The sequence below is a fragment of the Coturnix japonica genome, chromosome 27 (genome assembly GCF_054131305.1).
Source record: "Coturnix japonica strain WE chromosome 27, WE-NBRP24, whole genome shotgun sequence".
Taxonomy (NCBI): Eukaryota; Metazoa; Chordata; class Aves; order Galliformes; family Phasianidae; genus Coturnix; species Coturnix japonica.
This window is the reverse complement of record NC_140689.1, coordinates 6869449-6884492: the sequence shown is the minus strand read 5'-3', so window position 1 is coordinate 6884492 and position 15044 is coordinate 6869449. Positions and strand designations below refer to the sequence as shown.

The window sequence follows — 15044 nt, the reverse complement described above, 5'->3', positions numbered from 1 at the left end:
AACTCAGCTACTTTATTCACCCCCTTCTCTTTCCACTACAGAAGATTCTCAGAAAACCTCCAAGAGCCACCTTACTGCTCTGCTGACCCTTCTCTGGGATGCATGAGTGCGCTCAGAAATGACTGAGAGCAACACATGCACACAGACACACAGCAGATCCCTACACAACCGCTTCTCCACTAGGAAACAGAATCAAAAAGCAGCTGGTGGAAGAGTAGAAGTGGAAAGCGGGCATGGTGAGAGAAGTGCTTTGGGCAGCAAGGAAAGGCCATCTGAAGCTCCTGGGTTAAGTCCCTTCTGCAGAGGGTGTCGGTGATGCCGTCTCCTTTGCAAACTCTTCCTGCATGGGGAGAAGCATTGGTCTCCCTCATCCCTGGGCTCTCCAGCATCCTGAGAGTCTCTCCTGCTGGGGGTTTTCCCATGAGAAATGAGGCACCAGCCCTGAGAGAAACTCTTCCTGCAGGAGATGCACTCCTAGTAGCTACCTGTCCTGTGGACTTGCAATGTTTAATGAGGACTGAGCTTTGCATGAAGTTCTTCTGGGAGTGTGAGGAGCTCTCTGCTCGGCACAAAGCCCTTCTCACACTCAAGACTTCCTGCCATTTCAGCTCACTGGTGCAGACATTCTGGTAACACAGCAGATGGGATTCTCTGAGGGAGAGAAAAGACAAGTTCCCAGGCATCTCCCTGCATGCAGGCCTGGCCAAAATGTTCTAAAATGTCCAACAGAAGCTATGGTCTCTCTCCTGTGTGCATATGCTGGTGCAGCTTCAATTCAGAACTCCCTTTGAAGCTCTTATCACACTCAGGACACTCACAGGGTCTCTTTTTCCTGTGGATGCTCTGATGCAGCGTCAGCTCAGAACGCCTTTTAAAGCTCTTCCCACACTCAGGACACTTATAGGGTCGCTCTCCTGTGTGCATGCACTGGTGCATCTTCAATTCAGAACGCCTTTTGAAGCTCTTCCCACACTCAGGACACTTATAGGGTTTCTCTCCTGTGTGGACACGCTGGTGGAGCTTCAGTTCAGAGCTGCTTTTGAAGCTCTTCCCACACTCAGGACACTTATAGGGTTTCTCTCCTGTGTGGACACGCTGGTGCATCTTCAGTTCAGAGCTGCTTCTGAAGCTCTTCCCACACTCAGGACACTTATAGGGTTTCTCTCCTGTATGGATGCGCTGGTGGAGCTTCAAATTAGAACTGCTTATGAAGCTCTTCCCACACTCAGAGCACTTATATGGTCTCTCTCCTGTGTGGACACGCTGGTGCACCTTCAGTTCAGAGCTGCTACTGAAGTTCTTCCCACACTCAGAGCACTTGCAGGGTCTCTCTCCTGTGTGAATATGATGGTGGACAGTGAGGCTGGAACTCTTTTTGAAGCTCTTCCCACAATCAGTGCACTTAAATGGTCTCTCTCCTGTGTGGATGCGATGGTGGATGGTGAGGCTGGAACTGGTTTTGAAGCTCTTCCCACACTCAAGGCACTTATACGATCGCTCTCCTGTGTGGACACGTTGGTGTATTTTGAGGTTAGAACTATCCTTAAAGCTCTTCCCACACTCAGGGCACTTACATGGTTGCTCTCCTGTGTGGACACGTTGGTGTATTTTGAGTTTAGAAATACCTTTCAAGCTCTTCCCACACTCAAGGCACTTGTACAGTCTCTCTCTTCTGTGGATACACTGGTGGGAAGTGAGGCTCCCACTGTCCGTAAAAGTCTTTCCACAGTCAGAGCACTCAAAGGCTCTCTCTCCTGTGTACATGCACTGCTGGCCAGTGGGGTGGAGTCTCCATTTCATGCTCTCTGCAGAATCACAGAACTCGTAATGCCTCTTTGCTGAGTGCGTGCACTGGTGGCTAGTGATGCTGGAATCCAGTTTAAAGCTTTTCTCACACTCAGTGCATGGATTCTGCTTTTTCATCTGGCACACATCCTTGCTCCTGGTTTCCTCAGGCTGCTTTGGACCTATGTTGAAGTCCACTGGGTTCCTCAGTGTCATTCCCAGATGCTTTCCCAGGGGCTTCTTGATGTGCTCACCCTGACCTTGCTGCAGGACTTCCTGGACATCCCTTCTGATTTCTTCCTCAGAGATGCAATTCCGCTGCATTTCCGCTACACAATTTCTCTGCGGAACCTCCTTTGTATTTCTGATCCCATCAGCTGCTGGATGACAGAGGAAATGCAGCAATAGCACACGGTGCCCAAAATAAAACACAGGCAGAGAAGGCTCTTACAGCCCCAACATTCCCCTTCCCTCCACCACCTCACCTGGGCTGAGGTTTCCTGGCATGGCCTCAGGGCTATGCACATCTGGGATCCAGGGGTCTTCCCCTCTTTCAAGCAGGGAGATCACCACGGGCTTGGGGGCTGGAAGTGGAGCTTCAGGGAGAGAAACAGGGAACAAGAGAGCATTTCCCTCATGCTGGCACAGTGCCTGTTCAACAGTTCCACTCTGTGCCCCTCCCCAAGGAGAAACCACCATTTAGGTCTAAATGACACTGTGCCTACAGCTTCCCTTGGAGCAAAGAATGTTTTGACATCTCTGAACATTGTGAAGGGATATTTTTTCTTTCAAATTAACTTTACAACAGCTTATTTGTTTTCTTACAGTCTACCAGTGGTCAAGGCATCAAAATGTTGATGGCAATTGCATGGAAAATCCTCAATTCCATAGCAGTAACCAGGGATTCATCTGTGAGCTGGAGCTGGTGGCACCAAGCAACACACAACACAAGGGCTGGTTTTCTCCCTCCAGGCTGATGCCTGCTTGCCAGCACTGACTCTGTGGCTTTGATCAGAGTGCCGTGCATACTAATCCCTTCTGAAACTCACGCTTTTCAGTTTCTCCTTTCTTGCTGGCACTGTGGTGTGAGTCAATATGTAGCTGCATGGTTTTTATTCAAGGCCCGGCTTGCAGAGGCTCATTCTGCACAGCCAAAGGTGCCCTAACGAGGAGGAAAGGCAGACAAGCTCTCACCCAGCGAGGCCACACACTGGTATGTCTCCAACATCACGTCCCGGTAGAGCTCTCGTTGCACAGGGTCCAGCAGCGCCCACTCCTCCCTGCTGAAATACACGGCCATCTCCTCAAAGCTCACAGGCTCCTGCAAGCAAAGATGCTCCTTGCTGGGAACAGCCGAGACCCAGGCAAGCAGCTCGCACAGGACAGAACCTCACACCCCAGCTGCTTTTCTGTCCCCAGCACACACACGCTGGCTGAGGGCACCTCCCTCTTCCCCTGCATTCACATCCCTGGCCCCTTGGCCTCTCCTGCCTGCTTCCCCAACCCCTACCTCAACTGGATGAGCTGCGGCCATTTGCTGCTCTCCTGCAGGCTGGGATGATCACAGCTGGAAGGCAGAAGTTGAACTGGAGCCTGCAGAGAGAAGAGAAATGGCAGGGGAGCTGTGAGGGAATGCAGCAGTCCCAGTCCCAGCTCAGCCCTTCTGCAGGGCACTGCCTGGCCTTGCAGAGGAAGACAATGAGCTGCAGCACAGGAAACAGTCTGGCTCAAAGAGATGAACCGTCACAAAGCTGTCTCAGACTGGGAGGCTGAAACAACTGGTAGCTGACACTTAGTTCAACAGCTGAGACTGAGAGGGGACTTAAGACAAAGCACGGCAAGGAGGCAGTCATCTTACCCCAAAAGAGGGAGCAGCCCAAGTGCCCCTCCAGCTCTGCTGCACAGCAGCGGGCTGCACCACAGGACCTGCCCTCGAGCAGGGCTGTTTCTGCAGCTCACACCTGCACAGAGATCCCTTGCAGTTTGACATCAAGACTCCTTCTCAATACAGATCTTCTGTAAGACACCCGTGGTTACTTTGGAGCTTTCATGTATTCTCTAAGGTTCTGTCTTAGAGGGACTGTGCACGTATGATTCCTTCCACACAAAGCCTTGACCAAGCTTGGGACTAGGAGAGGATCCAGCCACATCCTAGCTCCTTACCTCTGTGGACTGAAGACATGAGAAAAAAAAGGGAACTACTCTGAGCCTCGTGACTCAATGGGAGGGCCTCCTGTAGGTGTGTGCGTAACCCTACCCTCCATGCAGTAAATAACCAAGTGTATCCAGCCACCTCCGATCCTTTTGTGTCACTGTTAAATCACTACAGCATATCCCTATTATATCAACCAATATAGTCCTGCTTCTCCCTTAGGAGTATATGCTGTGTTTGGATCCACTTGTGACCAATGGGCAAAGTCTGCAGGATGGCAAGAAGGGAAACAAACCGATGACAAGAGACATGAAGCGCATCCCAAATTCTTCTGTGAATGTTCTCGTGGCAACTGCTGTAGTTGAGCGGCAAGCAGAGGTCACTGGGGGCAGTAATAGGATGCAAAATGGGAAAGGTGTTATCAGCATCGTGTCGGGTTTGGAAGTGACATATGAAGCAAAGGAGAACTGCACCGGTCCTCCCAGAATCAAAAGCGACTGATATACCACAATATTTCTGCTGCACTACGCGGTGCATGTTGTGCAGGAAATGCTTATTCACACAATAAACGAAGACCTCCCCGAGTCGCCTACAATCCTTTAGGCCACACATCCTCCACCTGTAGGGTTTGGCTCCAAACAGATGCAAAACTGCACCCATAGCACTAATTAAAGGCACTGCCTCTACACAGTTAAGGCAAACAGAGGCAGCAGAATGACGGCTTATTGCCTGCCCTAGCTGCAGTTAAGGAAACTGAAGAGTGATACAGGAGGAATGGGAAAGGGGAGTTTCATTGGAGGTCTGAGTGGTGAAGGAAGTTGAGGACATACAACAAGGACAGCCTGTGCCAACTGGGGGATCTTTTGATTGACTGCAAGCACGCCTAAAGGGGACGGCTACCCAGGAAAGAGATGCAGAAATACTGTTAGAAAATGGTATGGCCATCCAACCATCCAGCAGGAGGTGCAGAAAAGCACCTGGTTTATGGAAGAACACCGTGAATGCAGCCCCCAACACACAATCACAGCAAGCCTCAGCACAGATGGCAGCTGCCAGCAGAGCAGCCTGCTGGAGCACCACCTCCACAGATCCATGAGGGAACACCTGGTGGCAAATGGATTAAATCCTCTGGCAGATGTCTGTACATCCTCTCAGGAGTGGAAGTAGCCCTGGGCTTGCTGAAATCAAGCAAGCCCTCAGAAAAGGGTTGGGAAAAGTACTCTGTAAAGGTGACTGATGTAGTTCTCAAAACCACCTACTGCTGATGTTACCTAAAAGTGGTGATGGCTCACATTCCTCAGGTAAGGAAGTGCAAAACTGCGAGGAGTCAACTGGATGGTTCACACTTCTCAAATAAATAGGATGGCTTACTTAAACATAACAATAAATCAACAAAATATCCAACCACACGGAGATTATTTTTCCATCTCCTGAGAAGAGAGAGTATCTGACAGCACTGCAGCCAAACCAGCCTGTGACGGTCACAGCCACCACCAGCCGATGCAGTCAGCCCACAGGCTGCCAGCTTCTCATCGTCTGCTCCAGAGCCCAGTGCCGGAGCTGCTGCAGATGCTGAACGTGCTCAGGGCCCGCAGCTGTGTGCTCAAGGCATCTGCAGCTGCCGGGACAGCCTGAACAAAAGCCTTGCCAGGGGTTTGCACAACCCCAGCTGAGCCATCAGGCAAGCGCTCAGCAAACAAAAGGTAACGCCATTTCAAGGGTCGCCAGAGGCACGTGTTGCCCGCAGGGTCCCCGAAGAGAAGCTGGGGGCTGCTGGGGAGGAGGAGCAGGGCGAGTGCAAATTTCCACTTGGAGGCTTCACATTAAGACACTGCAAAGGAGTCATCGGGGGGTTTAAAGCTTCCATCAATCCACGCGTGCAGAGCTGCAGAGCGAGGCCGTCTCGTGTCTCCCGTGGCCCAGAGGAAGAACTGCAGCCCCAGCTGCTCTGTGTTACAGAGATCCAACCGGGCAGCAGAGCACGCTGACCTCCTCTGCTCCCTTCCTCACTGTCCCAGCTCCCAGCCCGTTCCCGTGCCCCTCGGAGCCCAGCCCGGGCTGCATGAACTGCTGCCCTGGTTGCAGCCCGTCTGGGCCAGCAAACCTGCTGCGCTGAGCGGGAGCTGGAGCCGGGACCAGGGTCCCGCCTGGGGTACGGCAGTGCGGGTTCCGCCCCGTCCGGGGCCGCTCCCCGCTCCTCTCCCGGTGCTGCTGGCAGGGGGCAGGAAGCGTGCGCTCCTCTGCACGAGCCACGAAGGGCACCTACCTTGGGTGCGGAGCAGGCTGCTCCCAGCTCTGGTGCAGGTAGCCGGGCTCCTCGGAGTCGCGTAGAGCAGAGGACGCCGAGTGCCCTCAGCCCGGAGCTGGCCGCAGGACGGCCTTGGTGCACCTCCTGCCACCGCGGTGCTGCCCGGATGGCTTCCAGACAGGCTCTCGCCTCTTCCGCACAGGCTCAGGAAGGCAGGAATTCCCGCAGCGAGCACGCCCCGAGCCGGCTGCCAGGCGCTCGGCAGTTTCACAGCTCGTTCTCATGGCACATCTGCACCCGGGGGAGGGGGGAAGGGGGGAAGGGATGGGTGTTTGTGTTACGCTAATGAAGCATCGCTTTCTGCCGGCTCTCTTTGCTTCCTTCGCTGGGGACATTCGCACACCCCTGTGCTCAGGCATCTCTACCTTGCTGTCCTGGCGTTCCTTTCACTCCTCTCCCCCACGAGTATGTCCCAGCAAGAGGCAATCTCCGGTACAGCACCAGAGGACATTGTGTGTTGAACAGAACTCTTGCAATGGAACCGAGCTGTGGGTAGGAGCTTTACCCAGAAGCTGCTGTAAGAATACGACTTTCCCCAGATCCTTGTCTAAGGGTCCTAATAAGTCTTCTGTGCAGCGATACCTTGTGGTTCTGTGTGGGTTTGTGGTCCGTATGGCTGGCCATACCTACCCTTGAGTTGCACCGGGCAATGTACTTGGGGGTGACCTCACTGGAAGGAAAGCAGTGTGCAAACTGCAATGGGAAATTGCATTTAGGAAAGCAGGATATTGAGGTTCGTTTTCTGGTGGATATGGGTGCTTCTTACTACCCATAGATGGTTTTGTAACAGTAGTAGATGCTACTGCCCAACGAGAAAAGGTTTCCTTTTTTGGATTAATTAAACATAAGCTAAGAAAACAAGCAGGAATACAGAAATTCTTGTACCTGCTGGGTTACTCTGGCAAGAAATTGAATAAAACTGGAGCTAAGAGTGCAACGATATTGACTGATTAAAAACTGTAACTCTGGCTTTAACACAAACTGGGCAAAACAATGTTGTACCCCCAGGAGTTACAGCAATCTCAAATATGACACACTTGGTGGTGTGGGCATCAGGGCCAAAAATGAAGCCCTAAATAGAAGTTAAAAGCAAGAGTTTGCCTAGTCAGGGTAAAGCGGTGCCCTTTGAGAGTATGGGACTGTAGGAGGATAAAAGAAATAATAGGTAACTTTTTGGAGTTTGGATTCCAATTTTGATAGCAAGTGCTGTAGTTTGGTACAAGACTTGAGGGCAAGTACTAGAATAGTTGAATGGATACACTCAGTGGTGGCAAATCCATGCACTTTATTAACCAAGTTAAGGAACAAAAAGATGGAGTTTACCTTCTGGATTTGAGGGATGTCTCTTCTGCCTGGTTTGGCCAAAGGAAGCCCAAGGTTATTTGCCTTTGAATAGGAAAGCCCTGATATAGGGAGAAGAGTCTCAGTTAACCTGGACAGTGTTACCCAGGGTTGTGAGAACAGCTTAATGATGGTCAACTCATGAGCCTGAGATCTGGGATCCTCTATTCTAGGGTGGAACTTTACTGCAGCACGTGGCTGCCACAGCAACAAAAGGACTGTGTACAATAGACTGAGAGTTTGCTGAGTTTCTTGGTTTACAGAAAGCACAAATAACTCAACAGCAAGTGACATATTTGGGAAATGAGATTACAGCTGGACTTTGAATATTAAAGACTGCCAGGAAAGAAGTCATCTGCCAAACCCCTGAGCTGCAAATTGCCAAGGAAGTGAGTAAGGGATGGCCAGGGTGCCTGAGGGCGGTGGCTGCACTGGTGCTTGTGGGAATACAAGAAAAGCTGTTCAGAGCAGCAGCTATGGAGCAAGATCAACAGCATGAGAACCAAGGACACCTCTGCTAGGAGAATGTCATGGTTTTGTAATTTTGTAATTTTGCTATCAGTATTCCACATCATAACATCATGTCAAGTATGGATACTTCTGTTGAATGTGCAGTCCACAGAAGAAGACTACATATCCCAGAGAACAACAGGGTTAATGATAAGTCACGGGACCAGGACGCTGTATAATCTCGTTCCCAGCCTGGAGTGCCCTCCTTCTTCTCTCGAACTTCTCGGAGAGTGGGAAGCGTTCCAGCCGTGTCACCTAAAGTTCACAGTCGGCCTCTCGGTTTTTGGGGACTCTCTCTGTTTCATTCGATTTGTTAGCCTCAATTATATTATATTGTGTTATCTTGTATTTCGATATCATATTTAGTAAAATAAGTTTTTCCTCCTTAGATTGCCGCTGTTTTTATCCCATTCCCCTTTTCCCCCTCCTTTCCGGGCCCCGGGGGGGGGCCCACAGGGTGGCTTCCCCTGTCACGGGCATAGGTAAATCTAAGTAACCCGTGACAGGCGGCTATGGTGCACTTATGGGGTAGCTATGGGACACTTATGGGGCACTTATGGGGCTGCTATGGAGCACTTATGGGGCAGCTATGGAGCACTTATGGGGCAACTATGGGGGAGTATGGGGGAGCTATGGGGCACTTATGGGCAGCTATGGGGCACTTATGAGGCAACTATGGGGCAATTATGGGGCAGCTATGAAGCATTTATAGGGCAGCTATGGGGCACTTATGGGGCTGCTATGGGACAGTAATGGGGCTGCTATGGGGCAGTAATGGGGCACCTATAGGGCACATATGGGGCACTTATGGGGCTGGTATGGGGCAGCTATATGGCACTTATGAGGCTGCTATAGGGCAGCCATGGGGCACTTATGGGGCAGCTATGGGGCATCTATGGGGCACTTATGGGGCAGCTATGGGGCATTCATGGGGCAGCTATGAGGCATTTCTGGGGCACTTAATGGGCTGCTATGGGGCACTTATTGGGCAGCTATGGGGCACTTATGTGGCTGCTATGTGGCAGCTTAGGGACAGCTATGGGGCAGTTAATGGGCTGCTATGGGGCACTTATTGGGCTGCTATGGGGCACTTATGGGGCACTTATGGGGCATTTATGGGGCACTTATGGGGCATTTATGGGGCTGCTATGTGGCAGCTATGGGGCATTTATGGGGCTGCTATGTGGCAGCTATGGGGCAGTTATTGGGCTGCTATGGGGAACTTATGGGGCTGCTATGGAGCATTTATTGGGCAGCTATGGGGCACTTATGGGGCAGATATGGGGCACTTATGAGGCACATATGGGGCACTTTTGAGGCACATATGGGGCAGATATGGGTCTGCTATGGGGCAGCTATGGGGCCGGTATGGGGCACTTATAGGGCGATTATGGGGCTTCTATGGGGCACTTATGGGGCAGCTATGGAGCTTTTATGGGGCACTTATGGGGAAGCTGTGGAGCTCTTTTTCTTCCGTTATGGGGCAGCTATGGGGCATCTATGGGGCAGCTATGAGGCACTTATAGGGCACTTATGGGCACATATGGGGAACTTATGGAGCAGCTATGGGGCACTTATGGGGCTGCTATTGGGCAGCAATGGGGCACTTATGGGTCACATATTGGGCAAGTATGGGGCAGCTATGGGGCACTTATGAAGCAGCTATGGGGCACTTATGGGGCACTTATTGGGCTGCTGTGGGGCAGCTATGGGGCACTTATGGGCCAGCTATGGGGCGGGTATGAAGCACTTATGGGGCAATTATCACTGAATCACAGAATTATCAAGGTTGGAAAAGACCTAGAAGATCATCTAGTCCAACCATTACCAATACTTCCTGGCTAAATCATATTCCTCAGCACCACATCGAAGCATTTCTTGAACACTCCCATGGTCGGTGACTCCACCACCTCCCTGGGCAGTGCATTCCAATGCCTGACTACCCTTTCCGAAAAGTAATACTTCCTAATGTCCAGCCTGAATCTCCCCTGACGCAGCTTAAAACCATTCCCTCTAGTTCTATCACTGATTACACGAGAGAAGAGGCCAACCCCCAGCTCACTACAACCTCCCTTCAGGAAGTTATAGAGAGCTATAAGGTCTCCCCTGAGCCTCCTCTTCTCCAGGCTGAACAATCCTAGCTCCCTCAGCTGCTCCTCATAAGGCCTGTGCTCCAGATCCCTCACCAGCTTCGTAGCCCTCCTCTGAACACGTTCCAGGGCCGCAAAGTCTTTCTTGCAGTCTCGGGTGAATCTCATCCGGACCCATGGACTTGTGGCAGTCCAGTTGTAGTAGTAATTCCCTGACCACTTCTTCAAGAATCACAGGGGGTTCAGTCTGCTCCCCAGCCGAGACTACCGGGTCAGAGCGTGGGGAGCCCTGGGGATGACCGAGACGACTTTTAAAGACAGACGTAAAGAAGGCATTCAGAACATCTGCCTTTTCCTTATCGTCTGTAATCACATTCCCAGCTTCGTCCAGTAAAGAATGGAGATTCCCCTTTGTCCTCCTCTTACAGCTGATGTACCTGTAAAAGGGTTTCTTGTTTGTTTTTACCCCAGCGGCCAGCTTAGATTCAAGCTGGGCTTTTGCCTCTCTGACTTTCCCTCTACACAACTTACCAGCCTCTTTGTAGTCATTCTGAGCTGCTCTTCCCTCCTTCCACAGGCGGTAGATTCTCTTCTTCTTCTGCAACCTTAAGAACAGTTCCCTATTCATCCACGCCGGTCTTCTTCCCCACCGGCTCATTTTGCGGCTCAGGGGGACTGCCTGCTCCTGCGCCCTTAAGACTTCCTTCTTGAATAGCAACCAGCTCTCTTGGACCCCTTTGTTTGCTAAGACTGAATGCCAGGGGACTGCCCCTACTAGTCTCTTGAACAATTCAAAGTCCGCCCTCCGGAAGTCCAAGGTAGCAGTTTTACTATTCCCCCTCCAAGTTTCACCATGAATTGAGAAATTTATCATTTCATGGTCACTCTGTCCAAGGCAGCCCCCAGCCTCCACATCTCCCACCAGACATTCCCTGTTTGCAAACAGCAGGTCTAGCGGGGCATTTCCTCTTGTGGGTTCTCTGACCAGCTGCATCAGGAAGGCATCCTCTATGCACTCCAGAAACCTCCTAGAGTGCTTCTTCTGTGCCGTGCTATACTCCCAGCATATGACAGGGAAGATGAAGTCCCCAATAAGGACAAGGGCTGACAACCGTGCAGCTCGTGCCAGCTGCTTGAAGAATACCTCATCTGTCTCTTCATCCTGGTTTGGCGGTCTATAACAGACGCCCACCAGGATGTCTGCCTTGTCAGCCCTTCCTCTGATCTTTACCCATAGGGATTCAATGTTATCATCCCCAGTAACAATCTCGGTAGCATAAAAGAATTCCCTAACATAGAGAGCCACACCACCACCGCTCCTTCCTTGCCTATCCTTCCTGAAGAGTTTGTAGCCATCCATTGCAGTGCTCCAGTCATGGGAGCAATCCCACCATGTTTCTGTTATGAAGTTCAGAGTTTCATTGGAACTGACTGCTTGTTCAGACTGGGCCCTTCTCTCAACCCACATCCTGCGATGATACACAGGGCCCATATGGGACATGAACTTCACACCGTCCTTGCATCCCATGCACAGCCTGGGATCTTCTGTCCCCATGTCTTTCATTAAACATCATACAGACCTCCATCCCACTGCCCCAGGAAGGGCCCTGAGCCAACATGAGAGTCAGGATCTCCCTGCCAAGGGTCTGGGAATCAGGGCTTGTCCTGTTTGCTTCTTAAGACAAATAAGGATTTTCTTAGCATCAGAGCCACCGTGCCAGTGCCTTTGCCTGACTGGAGTCATGGCTTCCAATTATCTGCTATAATTAGTGCCTTGGGAAGCTTACTTGGTAATGGCCCTCAGTGGGCCCATTAATACTCCAAGAATCTTCACTGTTACTTTTGACTTTGTCTTGCTGAGTTCTTTGTGCAAACTTCTCTCTGCACTGGAGGTTGATGGACTCAGCACCAAATGTGCCCTGTGGCCCATTATTAACTAAAGAGCCTCTTGTGCCTCTTGCCTTCCTGTTATCTTCTTCAGGTTTTCAGAACTTGTTCAGCAACATGGAGACAGCTTAAAGAGCAAGAATCCAAAATGCAGTTATTGTCTATTTGTTTATAGTTTGTTTTATACAGGAAGTAAAAGAAGCACTTTGCAACTGATGTCAATCCAGGATGTCCCCAGTGAGTTCTATTCTGTTTCTGTGTGGAGAAAGTTCCTCCTCAATCTCCCCACCTCGCTTCTACTCTCATTGGCCCCATGGGACTTGCATCACTTTTCCTCACATCACTCTTCTCTTCTGCCATCACCCGCTCAGTGTTAAACCTACTTTGTACCAACTCCCAATGGCTTTCCACAGAGAACCAGCTGCACATGGAAGAAGAAAGAATTATCTTTATTTATGGCCAACAAAGAGAAGGAAAGGTGATGTAATTGAATGAACAGTAAAACACAGTGATCAACTGTATGCCGTGTCCAAGCTGCTTCTATTGAGGTTTATCTTTCATAGGGAATATTTACACAAGAAATGAGTTAGACACAGATAGGATGGGATAGACAGAATCATGGTAAAGGAGCTGACAACAGACTTTTGAGGAATGGAGCAAATTCCAGTAATCTCCCTGGGATAGATCAGCCAGGGAGTTGGAAGGTATCAACACTGAACAGGACTCGTGAGTATTTCTTACTTTGAGATGGGTTAACACATTCTTCTTGATTTCTATCTTTGTCTTCAACTCTTTTTTTCACTTTTACTGACATTAATGAACAACTTACAGAATTCATGCTTTCTTTGAAGCATGAAAAATTAAAAGAGAGAAAGTGAAAGAAAAATAGAAATAGTAAAAGAAAAAGGAAAATGAAAAGGAAAAAAGGATATGGAAAGGGAAAGGGAAAAGGTAAAGGAAAGAAAAAGGAGAAGAAAACGACATAGAAAAAGAAAAAGTAAGAGAAAAAGAAAAGATAAGAAGGGATAGGTAGAATCACGGTGAAGGAGTTGACAACACATTCCATCAGACTTTGGCGAGATGGAGCAAATTTGAGTCATCCCCCTAAAAGTCAGAAATCAGACAGATAATTGGGAGATATCTGTCTGAACAAAGAGCAAGGGATGGGGAAATCTGGCAGGCTGTGGCAAGAGCATGTGTCTAAATGGCCTGCTGAAAACATGCCCTTAACGACAGCCATTTATTTAGGAGAGCTGGAGGCACCTGTAGCATGAGGGACATCAAATAGACAGCAGGGAAGAGCAGCAGCGGGAGCCGGGCTATAGTCTCAGGGCATTGGCACTGGCACCGCTGTCTGTGTCCCTGAACCTGAAGGCATTTGTGTCCAGCAAACACAGTTCTGGAAAACATCGTAGTTTCAGAAAAAGAAAAAAAAAAAAAAAGAAAAAAAAATAAAAGAAAAAAAAAAAACATCAAATCACCTCAAAGATACATATTTACAACTTATAATGGAACAAGGCTCATGAGGTTTTCTCATGTTGAGAATGGTTAACAAATTTTCATTGATTTCAATCTTTGTCTTTAATTCTTTGTCTCAATTTTATTGACATTAATGAATATCTTTTAAGTTTACGGACTCAAAATAAATAAATAAATAAATAAAATGAGATCCATTTGCTTCTTGTACATGGCCTGATGCCCCTTTGACCTTCAGAGATCCCACCAGACTTTTGTTGACGGAGAGTATGAGATCCAGCAGAGAGAACCTCTCCACTTTGGTTCCTCCATGGCTTGGTCAAGAATCTCCCATCTGTGCTCTACACGAATCTTCTGGATGGCACATGCCCTGCTGTGCTGTCCCTGCAGCAGATACTGGAGTGAAAAAGGCTCCCAAAAGGGCCAATGGCCTGACAACATGAGACTCCCATATGTCTGCAGAGGGCACCTTCCACTTGCTCTCCATGAAAAGAAGACAGGAACAGACACTGATGGTCTCCTCTGTTGGCCATTTCCCTTAGCTCTGACCTGTCTGCTCTTCCATCCTCAGGCAGATCTCAGTGCACTCTCACAGAGGGCAGTCGCCCTTCCTTGACTCCTCACCCAACCTTTGTTAAGACTCTGTATTTCCCCTTGTGCTACAGTGAAGTTTTGGAAGCCATGTAACTGTGACCCTGTGGTCCACACAGGAGCTCAGGCCTGCAGCTCATCTATGGTATCAGTGTGCAGAAGGTGAAACACAGACATTAGACGGATCGTGGGTCTTGGATTCGACGTAGCAACACGGACACTCCTAGGGCATGGCTTTGCTGAAGGCCCTGTGCTGCTCTTGCAGATGCGTGTGAATACACCAGACAGCCGGTGCTATCCCCTCTCTGGCCCTCAGCTGATGCCCAGGAAGGAGGTGTCTATCTGAGGGACTTCCCACACGGTTTACAAGCACTTGCAAACATCAGGAGCAGCCCAGGCACCTTGGGCATCACCCAGTGTCTGTGTGTGAGCAGCTGCCTCCCAGCTGAAGGACCGAGGACTCAGAGCAGGAGCTCACATGCAGGCAACTCCTTGTGCTCTTCTGAACTGAATCAGAGGAATCCCAGCTCCTGTGGTTCTGTGGGGAGCTGAATCTCATTTCAGCTCCAGGATTTCTGTCATAGGATGAGATTCCTGCACTGCCTCAGCTGGATCACTGTCCTGCACAGGGAAAGTCCAAACCTCCCTGTCCTTGCCTGGGTGCCCTTTGTGCTTCATCAAACGAACTCTAGTAGCACTCGCTATATGTCTCCATCAGTCACTGACCACTGGACATGTGGTGGTTAATTGAGCGGATTTCAAAACACAGTCATGATGCTGTTGTCTTTCAGGAGATGTTGACCTTGAGGACCCAGGGAAATGTGAGGGGAGATGAGTGGGAAGAATAAAAATGAGATGATCTGCTGTTGAGCTGGGCCATGCTCCTGGGACACAGGGAGCTCAT

The 15044-nt window shown here is 49.9% G+C and overlaps 1 protein-coding gene across 1 annotated transcript; it reads right to left on the bottom strand.

Annotated features, from left to right (window-relative positions):
• Positions 1 to 604: 604 nt before the first annotated feature.
• LOC146756438 (uncharacterized) lies at positions 605 to 2196 on the bottom strand. Its single transcript, XM_085524414.1, has one exon. It carries the CDS (start codon positions 2107 to 2109, stop codon positions 733 to 735), a length of 1377 nt encoding a protein of 458 aa, XP_085380540.1. The 5' UTR covers positions 2110 to 2196; the 3' UTR covers positions 605 to 732.
• Between the last annotated feature and the right edge of the window lie 12848 nt (positions 2197 to 15044).

Bases quoted from the DNA above. Each gene is read 5' to 3' on its own strand.
- LOC146756438 (XM_085524414.1), bottom strand. From the start codon at position 2,109: ATGCAGCGGAATTGCATCTCTGAGGAAGAAATCAGAAGGGATGTCCAG.